This window comes from Diplotaxodon limnothrissa, linkage group LG14, assembly GCF_057381915.1.
Source record: "Diplotaxodon limnothrissa isolate DT_005_m linkage group LG14, D_limnothrissa_male_GT1.1, whole genome shotgun sequence".
NCBI lineage: Eukaryota > Metazoa > Chordata > Actinopteri > Cichliformes > Cichlidae > Diplotaxodon > Diplotaxodon limnothrissa.
Window position 1 is genome coordinate 12,709,383 of NC_140609.1, and position 14,081 is coordinate 12,723,463.

Consider the following 14,081-nt stretch of genomic DNA (forward strand, 5'->3'; position numbering starts at 1 on the left):
ACAGCTTTGTCCTGGTTAATGCTGAGAACTTTCAGAAGGTTTTCTCCACAGTGAGACCCACCACATGTCTTTTAGATCCAATCCCCTCTTCACTCTTTAAAACACTTTATGGATTTTTTGAGGCTGAGCTTTTATACATGATGAATTGCTCTCTTCAGTTGGGTGTCTTCCCTGCTGCCTTTAAAACGGCGGTGGTGAGGCCCCTTCTGAAGAAGAGCAATTTGGATTGTAATGATTTTAATAACTACAGACCTGTATCCAACTTACCATTTTTAAGTAAAGTCTTAGAAAAACTTGTTTTTACTCAGATTACTGATTTTCTCAATGATAGACAGATCCTGGAGATATTCCAGTCTGGATTTAGGGTGAACCACAGCACAGAGACGGCTCTCCTAAAGGTTTTAAATGATCTTAGATGTAACTGGGACGCCCAAAAGCTCTCAGTCCTGGTGCTGCTGGATCTAAGCGCAGCCTTTGATACAGTAGACCACGCTATTCTTTTAAACAGACTAAAACACATGGTGGGCCTCTCTGGTGCTGTACACAACTGGTTCACTTCCTATCTCTCTGACAGATCTTTTATGGTGAGTATGGATACATGCTCCTCTAAGATCCATAAAATGACATGTGGTGTGCCTCAAGGGTCGGTTCTAGGCCCTGTACTTTTTAATTTGTATATGTTGCCTCTCGGCAGTGTCATCAGGAGGCATGGAGTGAACTTCCACAGTTACGCTGATGACACGCAGCTGTACATCTCCGTGTCTCCTGATGACACCAGACCAATGGATGCCCTTTTTAACTGTATCTTGGATATAAGATCTTGGATGGCAGAAAACTTTTTACAGCTTAACCAGGACAAAACTGAAGTTTTAATTGTCGGTCCTGAAGCTCAGAGAGAGAAACTCTTGTCTAAATTAGAGGCATTTTCACTATGTCCTTCGCTACAAGTGAAAAACCTGGGTGTTATTTTTGACTCTGAGCTTGGTTTTATCCCACATGTTAAACATGTAACCAAAATTGGATTTTATCATCTAAAAAATATAGCCAGAGTCCGCCCTATTCTCTCTCGGGCCAACACGGAGATGCTGATGCATGCTTTTATTGCCAGTCGCATTGATTACTGTAATGCCCTGCTCTCTGGTCTTCCTAAGAAGAATATTTCAACTTTACAACTCTTGCAAAACTCGGCAGCTCGTGTGCTGACGAAGACCAGAGGGCGGGCCCACATTACACCGGTTTTAGAATCGCTGCATTGGCTCCCCGTGTGTTTCAGGATCGATTTTAAAGTTCTTTTATTGGTTTTTAAATGTCTTAATGGTCTTGGGCCTTCTTATCTCTCAGATCTGCTTTTACCATACGAACCCTCGCGGACCCTGAGGTCCTCTGGTACTGGCCTTTTGATTGTCCCTAAAGTCAGGACACATACTCACGGAGAGGCAGCTTTTCAGTGGTATGGTCCTCGTCTGTGGAACAGCCTGCCGGAGGAGCTCAGGGCCGCAGAGAACGTACATGTTTTTAAGAACAGGCTCAAGACCCACCTTTTTAATTTAGCTTTTACTTAGCGTTTATTTATTTTTTATGCTTATTTATTCTATCCTGTTATTCTATTATTAATTTAGGATTTACCTAATATTTTTTGATTTTATTCTTATTCATTTTTTAATCTTCTTACTCTATTTATATTTATATTTATATTGTATCCTGTTCTTATTTATTTTATCATTTTACCCTGTATATATCGTATTGCGTCATATCTCCAGTGTTTCCTCGGAGGGCGCTCTCTGCACCGGGGCTGTTATTGACCGTGGCTGCTGGTCTCTGGGGTCCTCTCAGCCTGGTTGGGGGGCTCCTTGGCCTCCCTCCGGCTGTGTGCCCAGCCCGGAGGCTGCGGTCTGTGACCGGCTCCCGGTGCAGACGGCTCTCTGTTATAATGTTTCCTCACTTGGCTCATGCGAGCCCAGCCCAATTTTTACTCTTTAAGTGTGCGCGTGTGTGTATGTGTGTGTGTGGGTGGGGGTGGGGGGATATATGTGTATTGAGAGTGTGGGGAGTGAGTTGGAGGGTGGGGTGGGCTGCTTTTAACTATGTAAAGCACTTTGTGCTACATTTTTTCTGTATGAAAAGTGCTTTATAAATAAAGCTTGATTGATTGATTTGTAGGGTTACTGAAGTTGGGCTAGCTGGTATATAATGATGTGCTACGTGACCGCTAGTAACACAGCTATGTTAGCACAATATAAACACGCTAACTTTTTTTCCACTCGATAAAAGTTAACGTGAGTGTTCTCGGTGGTCAGGAACAAATGTAATCGCATGGCAGGATGCTGTAAAAGGACCAAACCAAAAGGCTTTTAGTGGGTTTTTTTTTCAATGCGCTGCGGTCATAGATAATGAGATAAAACATGCTAATGTGTGATGCTGCAGAACCACGTCATGTCGACTGAGTAGCTTTTGATTTGGCATTATTGCAGGCAAACCAGCATATGAAATGGATGTAACAAATCCAGACTGGGCACCAACACTGCACATGGGGCACGACGACAAACCTGTGTCAGACTCGGACCGGCACGCAAGGCGTATGCAACGGAAGCGAAAAAGAGCACCCATTGCAGGTAAACACCCCCCTCTGAAAACATACTAAATTGCTCTTATGGTACACTAATCCGCACATAACTTAAAGATGAATCACACACCTGTCATTGGAATATTGGTGTACATTAACCTTAAGTCTATGCACTATTTTTTATCTTACAGGCTTGATGATCGATGAAGGTCTGACAGAAGAACAACAACCATGTCATGGAGGCAGTGGACAGCAGTTGTGTTGGACAAGTGGAGGTTGACGTACCAGCTGCAAATGTGGACAGTGGTGATGGGAGTGACAGCGTCACGGAAGCTGAAGGGCAGACGAAGGACTGTGTGTGCAGTCAACAGGGCAGAGCAGAAATAAACCGGCTGTTGGAGGAGAACAGACTGCTTCGAGCACAGTTGCAAAAGACAGAGCTGAATGAAACTTTCTTAAAGGACGATACCGAAAAAGTAAGATATTACACTGGACTATATTGTTATGCTGTCTTAATGTCCCTCTTCAACACTGTCAAAGATTTCCTGCCAATACCGAAGAAACTGACAGGTTTCCAAATGCTCTTACTCACACTAATGCGTCTGAGACTTGATCTTCCAGTCCAGCATCTTTGTCATCTATTCCATGTGTCGCACAAAACACTGTCTTCTGTCTTCACCGATACCATTGATGTTTTGTATGCCCACTTAGGAGCACTGGTGCACTGGCCTGAGAGGCACTGTCTGCAGGCGACAATGCCTCCACAGTTTACTGAAACTTTTGGAAAACGAGTAGCAATCATTGTTGACTGTTTTGAGATTCGAACAGAAAGACCATCTAATTTAAAGGCACGCGCACAAACATACTCTCATTACAAGGGTACACAGACCATAAAATACCTCATCGGGATTACACCCCATGGAGCTATTTCTTTCATTTCCAGGGGATGGGGGGTCGTGCATAGAGCAGGGCGATATGGCCAAAAATATTTATCACGATATATATTTGAAAATTTGCGATAACGATATAACCGACGATATAATTGATGCGAGACAAAATACAACTCCACAACATTACTAGCGCAAAAAGACAACCTTCCATTTATTTTCACTTAAACAAGAAGCTGGTTTTTATGTACATTAAAGCTTTATAAAAATGTAACAGTGCAAATGCAAATTCCTTGCTGAAAGTTTAACCAAAAGGCATTTCCAGTAGAAATGGGCTGACATATCCTGAGCATAACCATGTATAATATCCACTGAAGTTAAAAAGAGGTGCTTTGCAACATTAAACTGCAGTGTGCAGTACGCATTTTTCGGACCATAAGGTGCACGGGATTATAAGGCACATTAAGCGAAACAAAGCAGTCAGATAAATCAAACTTTATTAAACTCATTCTTCTTGCTTCCTCCACTTCTGTACCATTGATTCATTAATGTTGAATTCTCTGGCAGCTGCTCTATTCCCATGTTGTTGCAGTATATTAATGACTAACCTGGTATTGTGGATAGATTATCTCAGTTGTTCTCCTGACTGAAGTTTGGTCCGTTTACAGCATCCTGCCATGCGATTGCATTTGTCTCTAACCATGAAGAACCTTCACGTTAACTTTTATAAGTGGAAAAGTGTTAGTGTTCGTCCTCCAGCTTCACTGTTTATGTTATGCTAACATAGCTGTGTCGCTAGCGATCACGTAGCACATCATTATATACCAGCTAGCCCAACTTCAGTAACCCTACAAACGTCACTGCTGTTTAGTTTCCTGTCTTCATTTATGTTGGAAGTGATAGCAGAGCTGTACGTTTGATTTTTTTCAGAAATCTCTCAGTCAGAACATGCTATATCATGCTTAGGTAACTAGCGAAACTAGCGAGCTAACTTCCGCTAGCTTCCTGCTAACTTCTAACTCCATTAAATGTAATAACTTTTTGTTTTCATGGAAGTTAAACTTTATAGTTACACCTGGTAAAGCAGCAATGCTGATCGTTTTACTAAAGATGAAAGAATTTAGACAGTTTTTAACTCTCAGTGATGCTGCAGTGTTGTTTGACCTGAAGCATACGGAGTTTAGGACCCAGATTACTCCCAGATTTAAGAGCATCTTAGTCCGACAAATACGACAATAACGACGACCGCTTGCATGTTCTGCAAAAAAATGTGCTTTGTCGTGTATCTGACAGACAAACACCAAACCAGTTCCACATCACGGAAGTTGCACCATTTTTACAAACCAATTCTGGTTCATCTGTTTCACTCAACAATCGGCCATGTGCGTATGAAAACAAAGGCACTGCGCATGCGCGTTTTACTCCCATTCTATCGCGATATTTCATTTTCCTATCGTTGCCTAACATTATACCGGTATTACCGTGAATGGTATAATATGGCCCAGCCCTAGTCGTGCATCAGATAAACACATCATAGAGAGATGTGGCATTCTTCAAAAGCTGTTACCAGGGGACGTAGTATTGGCTGACAGAGGCTTTGACATCAGAGATGCTGTAGGAATGATGTGTGCGGAGGTCAAGATTCCAGCTTTCACAAAAGGCTACTGTCAACTTGATGCAAGGGACGTTGAACAAACGAGAGCAATTGCCCACCTGAGAATTCATGTTGAGCGAGTAATAGGTAGTTTGCGCAACAAGTTCAAAATGTTACACACAGTCTGATTACTCTTATCATGTGAGGCTGAAGACACAACACTTCTTGATAAGATCGTTAAGGTTTGCTGTGTTTTTGTTAATATGTGCCCCAGTGTTGTTGTCAAACCAGGGCCAAATGACACTTGCTCCTGTTGAGTATTCTTAAAGCTGTTCTTTTGGATGTACTGTACATTGTAAATAGTTGTACTTTGTGTGAAGTTGTTTTAATAAAACAAAAAAGAATAGTATATTTGTTTGTTTTTCTTTATTATAGATCTATTCACATGTACACAGCAATCACATAAAAATGAAATGCAAACTATTTACATCGCACCACACAGCTGTCATCAATCTTTAACCACAACATGAAACATTACAGGCTATTTAGAGCAGCACGTTGTTTCGAGAAGTATTTCCCAACAAGTTCAGGAAGGCACATTTTACGAAAGAAGTCTTGTGCTTTCTTTAAGCGCGGTTTCCAGAAATCCACAGCAGGGAAGACGCGAGTCACAGCAAGGTCTCTCTGTGTCCACACAACGAGGCCACAGTGGCTGGCGCCCGTAACAAAGACTCAGCGTCTCTGTTGTGTAAACACGCCAGTGATTGGGGTAATGTGGGTGACTGTGTAGTGTAGTTGGTGTAATAGTTTTCGACTCCACACAGTCACTGCTTTGCTGTGCTTCTGCAGCGTATCCAGTAATGGTGACAAATCCTCCAGCGTTGCAATAGGAAGCTGCTCTTAAGCGCAGAAAGAATTGTTTCCAGGGATTTCTATTTGTATCCAGCTTGGCGTGCAGGATCCTTTGTGTAATCTATGCTTACATATGTATTTTACACACAGACAATGTGAAAAATACAACACATTGCTATGGATTGATGCTGAAAGTGCTAATTGCACTAAAAAATTTAGCTGAAAAAAATAACACCAACTAAATAGATAAGCATGTCTGTTAACAAAAACCCCCAAACGCTTTACCCAACTGGGGTTTTTCAACTACCTCACTGACAGAATGAGCCCAGGTATTGCCAGTGCCACTGATGGAAATGAGCCACAGCAGCTCTTCAGCACCTACAAATGAGACCTGCCCACACCAACAAGCAAGAAGGGAGACCAGGTGGCGAGCATCGCCACACTTTCCAATCCAATAAACTACCATTGCAGTTAGTAGTAAGTGGTTGATTAGTGCAGCAACAACAAAAACACACTGAATGTCATTTTAAAATACACAAAATGTTTTATTTTACATTCTATCGAAGTTCCTGCTGGAAAGTGCTGTACTGTACAAGATGCTTCCCTCACCGCAAACTCAGGTTTACTGCTGGATAAATTTTATTTCCACATTAGTCAACTCAACAACCAAGACAGAGCACAATAGAGACAATAAGGGGGTGGCTGTAGCTCAGGCGGTAGAGCAGGTCATCTGCTGATCGGAAGATTGGTGGTTCGATTCCTGGCTTCCCCCAGTCTGCATGCCAAATATCCTTGGGCAAGATATTAACCCCAAATTGCTCTCCGATGCATCCATCGGAGTATGAATGTGTGTGAATGTTACTTAGAAAGCACCTAGAACAATGTGCTTGTGCGAATGGGTGTGAATGGGTGAATGCACAAGTTGTGTAAAGCGCTTTGAGTGCTCAGAAGAGTAGAAAAGCGCTATATAAGAACCAGTCCATTTACCAATATGTGCACTGGTCTAATGATGTTTATGGCTCCCAAAGTATCGAGTATTGAGGTCTATTGCACTGTTGACTATTTACAAAAGTATTGCACAAAAGGTATTGCACAGTGAGGTGAAGAGGCACTACAGCTTAGTTGTTCCCCCCTCCTTTGTCCTCCTGTTTCCCCTCCCTCTCCCCTCCAGAGAGGAGTTAAACAGTCTGATGGCGTGTGGGACAAAGGAGTTTTTAAGTCTGTTAGTTCTTGTCTTGGGGAGAAGCAACCTGTCACTGAACAGACTCTTCTGGTTGTTAATGGCCGTGTGCAGAGGATGCCTGGCATTGTCCATAATGTCCATCAGTTTCTTTAGTGTCCTTTTCTCTGCCACTGTCACCAGGGTGTCCAGCTTCATGCCGACCACAGAGCTAGCCTTCCTGATCAGTTTTTCCAGCCTGGATGAGTCCTTCTTTGCTGTGCTGCTCCCCCAGCACACCACAGCATAGCACTTTAAGAATCTAAAAGATAACAAAATCTGATAGGTAAAAATAACATTTTGAACCAACTAGGTGGTTCCCAAAAATCTGGCGTGCTGTGAGTCCTTAAAAAAATTGAGGAAACCGGAAAAGTAGCAGGACTAAATAACTCTGTACAGCAGATGAACTGTATCTGGAAATCATGTCCTTAAGATGTAGAAAAATATAAAGAAAAGCAAAGACTTGAAGTACCTGAGAGATGCACTGGCCCTTTAATGGATCCATCTGCTGTTTGCTGAAGCCTCATCAGAAACGGTCTCAGTGGAAGGCTGTCAGGAAGCCATTTTTAGTGAAGAGAAACAGGGAGAAAAGGCTGAGGTATGGTAAATTACACGAGAACTGGACTATATCAGTGGCAACAGGTCTTACAGCATTATGAATTCATATTTGACATTTTTGGTTCAAATAATTGTTGATATGACTCCAACAGAGGGTGTTTACATCCATCTGTAAAACACGATGAAGGCTCTGCCAGTGGTGTTGGGAATCTTGAGAAAGCTGATGGAAATATGAACCAGATATTAAGATTTTCATTAATCATGCAGTCCCAGCTGAAAAGCATCTAGTTGGAAAAGGCATATTTTTATTCATTACGACAATGATCCCAAACACACGGTGAATACAATAAACGTATACCTAGATCAGTCATGGATTGGCCTCCCCAGAGCCCAGACCTCAACATTTATTAAAGCAGTGTGTTCCGGAAAGAGAGAGTCCAGGCTATGTTCGATAGTAAAGGTGGCCATACCAAATATTGACTTTCAAGTACATTTTTGCCTTATGTACTGTATTTCCATTTATGTTTGCACGTTTCAGTGAATTGCTCTGCCTATTTCCCATTTTCCCAGCAGAATATAACGAAATGAGGATGCCTCAAGACTTTTGCAATATTGTATCAGAAGGAGAAAAAAGGTGACAAATGTCCCAGTTCTTCGTGGTTAATCTTGTTAATGTTGCCTTCTGTTTTCTAATGGTTTCCTGCCAAAAACCCTAAAAAAGTGTTCTCCAACCTCGTGAATTGAAAACACTGGATTTGTTATAGAATAACTTCTAATTAGCTATTATTTCACAGAGGAAATAAGATAATCGATAAAAGAAAAAAAGACGTGAAAAGGAGACAATAAAAGAAGCCCCTTCCTTTCCCACATGTGCTAAACTTAGAGCCAAAGCCTCACCCTGCCGCTTTCCGCTTCATTAGAGCTGTTTAAACAAAACAAGTTTAAAATAGGGTTTCTATCTGAAACAGCACATGCAGTTAAAAGGCCAATGTGGAAAATAAATCCTTGTGATTATAGTTGAACAGGAAGCAGCACTTGCTCTGCCTTTCAGCCCCATTGAACAAGACGTCAGCAGCTCTATGGAGGTAGTTTAGTCTTTTTTACAAATTCAAAATTAAATATGCGAGCACTCAAAAATTAAGGTTCACTGAGAAATGTCCTCATTTTTTAAAAAGAAAGGCATATTCCTTGTTATTTAATACAACATTCAATTGATCAGAAATGTTAGAAATCATGGTAAATGGGCTCATCAATACAAAATCATGATTGTCTTTTTAATTGTATAACTTTGTAGACTACTTTTCCCAAACCATCACTCTAGTGCTCCACTGGCACCTCGTATTACTTAATGCAAGTAGTTTACAGGTGTTGTGTCGTGTCTTTCTACAGATGTAGAAAGGTCAGCTACTCAAGAGACCTTCCCCAAATCTCCCTCATCTTCATCTTCGTCAACGAGGCTCTGTCGGTGATCCTGCGCTCAGTCCACTCAGCTGTCAATCACACACTTGCTCAAGGAGGTCATCCTGGTGGACGACAACAGCGATGACGGTCAGTATAGATTAAATATTTTCTTCAGCTAATACCAAATAAGAAGAGTGGCTTTTTCGCCCTCTGATTAGAAGATGGTTTATAGTGAGTGAAACACAGAATTTCCATCTAAAATCCACTGAGTCATCAGCAGGATTTCTACTGAAAGCAACAAAATACACATCAAATTGTCATTCAGCATCCCAGAAATAATTATCTTATACAATAAGTGTCATGTAACCTGAATATAATTATATAATTAAGTTTTATATTATTATAAAACTGAAACTAGTGAATAACCTTTGCACTGTCCTCTTCCTGCTGTGACAAAACAAATTTCCCACGTGTGGGACTAATAAAGGTTATCTTATCTTATCTTATCTTATCTTATCTTATCTTATCTTATCTTATCTTATCTTATCTTATCTTATCTTATCTTATCTTATCTTATCTTATCTTATCTTATCTTATCTTATCTTATCTTATCTTATCTTATCTTATCTTAAAAAGGTGGCGCGGTCGTTGATGCTCAGGAAGCAGTAGACCCCCGTTGGTGTTGTTTAGAGTGAGTTGGAGCTTAAAACAGCACCGCAGGGAGCTGAGTGAGAACTTTTATGTCATCTCTCTATTTGCATGTGTGCTTCTGTATTTCTTTATTTATCAACTGTGTTGTTGTGGTGATGAATTTGTATGTTTTTTATGTTTGTTTTCAGCTTTTGATAGTGTAGCAGTGACAATAGTTGGCATACATTAGTGGTTATTTAGGATAGGATGAGCTAATAAGCCATCATGTCTTTGTATTTTGCTAGGAAAATGGGAAATAGATGCAGCAGTTTACTGAAACTTGCAAACATAAGATGCCAGATGCATCTCTCAGGTTGTGTGTCAGTTTTGTGTTATTTCTTAAGGACACAACTTTCAAATTCTGTTCGTCTGCTGTAGATGTTTTTATTTAAGCTGCCAGTTCTTTTGTCCTCTACTTGTTTAGTTTCTTGACATATGTCAAGTTTTTGGCTAATAGCTCTTTGGTAATCACCTTGCTGGTGTGTTATCGTTGTCATTTTTTGTGCAGGAAACAAATTGTGTATTTGTGACAAGCTGCTGGTAATGTGCCAGTAACGAATTTGTCCCTTGAGTTAGGTGCCTTTATTATGTGTGAATGATTCATAGGAACAAACAAATAAAGGACTGCACTGAAAATTATAATAAAATGATGTCCAAAGAAAAATTTGAAGGAGCTTCAGAAAGCCTGAAGAACGTGAAATAAATTACAGAATTAAAAGACAGTTCGGTTCCTTGGAAGCAAAATGTAAAGACAAAATGTTCACACATGGCTCTATGCAACTAAATAAGAGCTTTAGGATTGTCTGAAAGTATTTGTTTGGGTTTTTGCTCGTAATTATCTGCTCCACTCTATGTTCACCTGTTCCTTATTACCCGGCTGCTCTAAAGTGATTTCTGCCAATCTTTGTCAGCTCATCTGTGAGCTTGTTTCACTCATGCGCTCTGCAACAGTCCCTCATGTTATTCTCTGCTTCACAGGTTTTTTACTCATTTTCCACCCCTTGGGCTTTGTTCTCCCAATATCAGCTTTATTTAAATAAGCTTTCTTTATGGTGGTTTTGCTGATTTTCTGTATTCATTTGGAAAAGCTTACAAACCTAACACAAATAATTGGGGTATAACCCTCAATCTCATTGGGCCTGTTTGAGTGCACATATGTCAATGAACTTAAAAAGGGCTAGTATGTGCACTTTGCTAAAGAAATGCTTTGATTATATATATATACAGTGAGTATATTTTCATAGGTACAGTGGGGCAAAAAAGTATTTAGTCAACCACCGATTGTGCAAGTTCCCCCACCTAAAATGATGACAGAGGTCAGTAATTTGCACCAGAGGTACACTTCAACTGTGAGAGACAGAATGTGAAAAAAAAATCTTAGACTCAGACCCTGTGACAAGGTCTGTGAAAACCACGTTTTTATGCCTGAAATACTACAGTACTACACTCCCACCAGATGAGCTCATGCAGCCTGTCACGAACCGGGACATACAACCATGACAAAACAGGAGATGCACACACAATTTATTGTGTTATTAATTTAGATCAACTGTGCTAATATAGTATACCAAAATGAAAACAATAACTCAAATTTCAGATATTTGAGGTTGTGCTGAAAATAATGGTGCCAAATAAGGCAAGAAAAACATATTTTAAAGGTGAAATATAGAGGTAAAATCAAAAATAGTCAAGAACGGCCAATTATACCCTGGACCACAGAGGGTTAAATTTGAAAACGGTTTAAAAAAAAACATCCCCATTCTAAAATGTCATGTGACAATCTGATTCATGAAGAGTGATGATGTCACAAGGACATGTGATGATGTCACAAGCACATGCCTTTGAGCCTTTGAAGTTTTTCTATAAATAGGGGTCAGGAGCAGCAAGTTTTAGTCAGTTTGTTCGCAGCCTTCAAACGTTCGACCAGAGCTATATTTGAAAGTATTTGTAAACCTCTGTAACATCACGCTCCAAAGCCCTGTGACGTTTCTGTGTTCTGTGACGTTGTCCCAAAGAAAGACCTTTAAATGCGATAAATAGCCTAAACGTTTTCGTTTATGACTAGTTTACCGTGTTATGACTGTGAACAGGGGGGAAGTCGCGCAAGAGAAATGTCGACCAAAACAATTGCAAGTAAGCCAAAGTCAGTTCCTAAAAGTCAACCCGCAGGTGTTTCCACCACCATCAGACCCTCCACTTCTGTAAGACCTCCATTAAGAATAACTGATGCAAAGAAAACCGCTCGGGTGGGAAAAACTCAGAATGGAAGACCGGCAGCTGTGAAACAGCCCCCGAAGAGGGATATGAAAAAGAATGTGGACAGTAAACTGGTCAGCTTAATTACAAATGAAATTGTATACAGTGGAGCGACTGTGTCATTTGATGACATCGCAGGGCAGGATCTGGCAAAGCAAGCACTTCAAGAAATTGTCATCCTTCCTGCCTTAAGACCTGATCTCTTTACTGGTCTGAGAGCTCCTGCACGTGGCTTGCTTTTATTTGGCCCACCAGGAAATGGGAAGACCATGCTCGCCAAAGCAGTTGCTGCAGAGTCTAATGCAACATTCTTCAACATCAGTGCTGCTAGTTTGACCTCCAAATATGTGGGAGAAGGCGAGAAGCTCGTACGAGCACTCTTTGCAGTTGCAAGAGAGAGACAGCCCTCAGTAATCTTCATCGATGAAGTGGACGGCTTGCTCTGTCAAAGGAGGGAGGGGGAGCACGACGCCTCTCGCCGTTTAAAAACTGAGTTCCTCATTGAGTTTGACGGGTTGCAGTCAGGAAAGGATGACAGAGTACTTGTAATGGGAGCAACGAACAGGCCCCAGGAGCTCGATGAAGCAATATTAAGGCGCTTTGCAAAAAGAGTATATGTGACCTTACCCGATGAGAAGACAAGATTTACGCTGCTGAAAAATCTTTTGGGAACGCACGGGAGTCCACTGAGCCAAGACGAACTGTCCTGTCTTGCAAAAGTGACTGAAGGATATTCAGGGAGCGATTTGACAGCATTAGCCAAAGATGCTGCACTTGGCCCAATAAGAGAGTTGGCACCAGAACAAGTCCGTGTTATAGCTGCTGCTGAGGTGCGCAACATTAAGATGAAAGACTTTGAGGATTCTCTGAAGCAAATCAAACCAACTGTTAGTCCAGCAACTCTTAACATGTACACCAAATAGAACAAAGATTTTGGTGGTCCTTCTTCAATAAATCCAAATCCAGTCAGGCTGGATGAAACAGAGTGCAAAAATAAAGAGCTTCTTCAAGAGAAAGAGCAACAGGAAAAAGAAAAAAAACGTATTCTCCAGGACTTGGAGAGAAGAAATCTACAACTGAACAAATTAATACAATGAAGGACAGAACACCTGAACTGGAAGGAGAAGTATTGGAAAAACGATGTTCAAAGATGCAGCGTAGGATCAATGAAATGGCGAAAAAACACTCAGAGGTCATTAATGAGATGTTGTTGAACTCAGACAACTTGAAGTGTGAAAACGCTGAAATGCTTGCACAAAAGCAGCAACAAGAGAAAATAAATGAAGACCTGCAGCGTAAGCTTCAAGAAATCACAAGAAGAAATGAGCAGTTAGAAAAGATGCACAAGGAAAAACAACAGCAAAATACAGACAAGTGCAATCTATTAAAAGAAATGGAGCAAAGATGCCAGAAACTTGAGAAGGAAGTTGAAGAAACAACCGATCAGTTGAGAACCCTCATCCTAGAGAAAAAAGTGGTCGTGGAAAAGCTCATGGAAAAGAAGAAAAAACGTTTCCGCTTCTTCTGGAGGAGGGACACTCCTGCTTTTTCTACTCTTTCTATTTTTTCTACTGCTGACGTCACCTCGTCTCCCTCCACCTCTGTTCCATCTTAATTTTCACCTCTCCTCTCCCCTTCTCTCCTAACACTTCTTCCCTCTCTCCTTCATCTTTTTTCACCCCAACCAGTCCCGGCAGTTGACTGCCCCTCGTGAGCCTGGTTCTGCCGGAAGTTTCTGCCCGTTTAAAGGCAGTTTTTCTTCCCCACTGTCGCCTAGTGCTTGCTCAGAGGGGATTGTTGGGGTTTTCTCTTTTCTTTTTTTTCCCCTTCTTATTACCATTTTCCTTTATTTACCGATTTGTTTTGTTTACTTTTCTTTTACGTTGTTTCTTTATTTACTTGTTTAACTTTTTTTCAACTTATGTAATAAACTAATAAACCAATTGAATTTATCCTCTGCGTATTTTACATCTAATCTTTAAAGAATATTTCCAAAACATTTTCAAACATCACGATCTGTCTTTTGTTTGCTTGTTAAAACCCCGTAAATGGTGAAGTAAA

The 14,081-nt window shown here is 40.8% G+C and overlaps 1 protein-coding gene and 1 pseudogene across 1 annotated transcript; both read left to right on the plus strand.

Moving 5' to 3' along the window:
- The first annotated feature begins 2,445 nt into the window (after positions 1-2,445).
- Positions 2,446-3,626, plus strand: LOC146618528 (uncharacterized). Its single transcript, XM_085371555.1, has 2 exons — positions 2,446-2,612; positions 2,755-3,626. Exon 2 carries the CDS (start codon positions 2,800-2,802, stop codon positions 3,583-3,585), a length of 786 nt encoding a protein of 261 aa, XP_085227681.1. The 5' UTR covers positions 2,446-2,612; positions 2,755-2,799; the 3' UTR covers positions 3,586-3,626.
- An 8,249-nt stretch (positions 3,627-11,875) lies between these two features.
- On the plus strand, positions 11,876-13,117 carry LOC146618529 (spastin pseudogene; annotated as a pseudogene).
- The last annotated feature ends 964 nt before the right edge of the window (positions 13,118-14,081 follow it).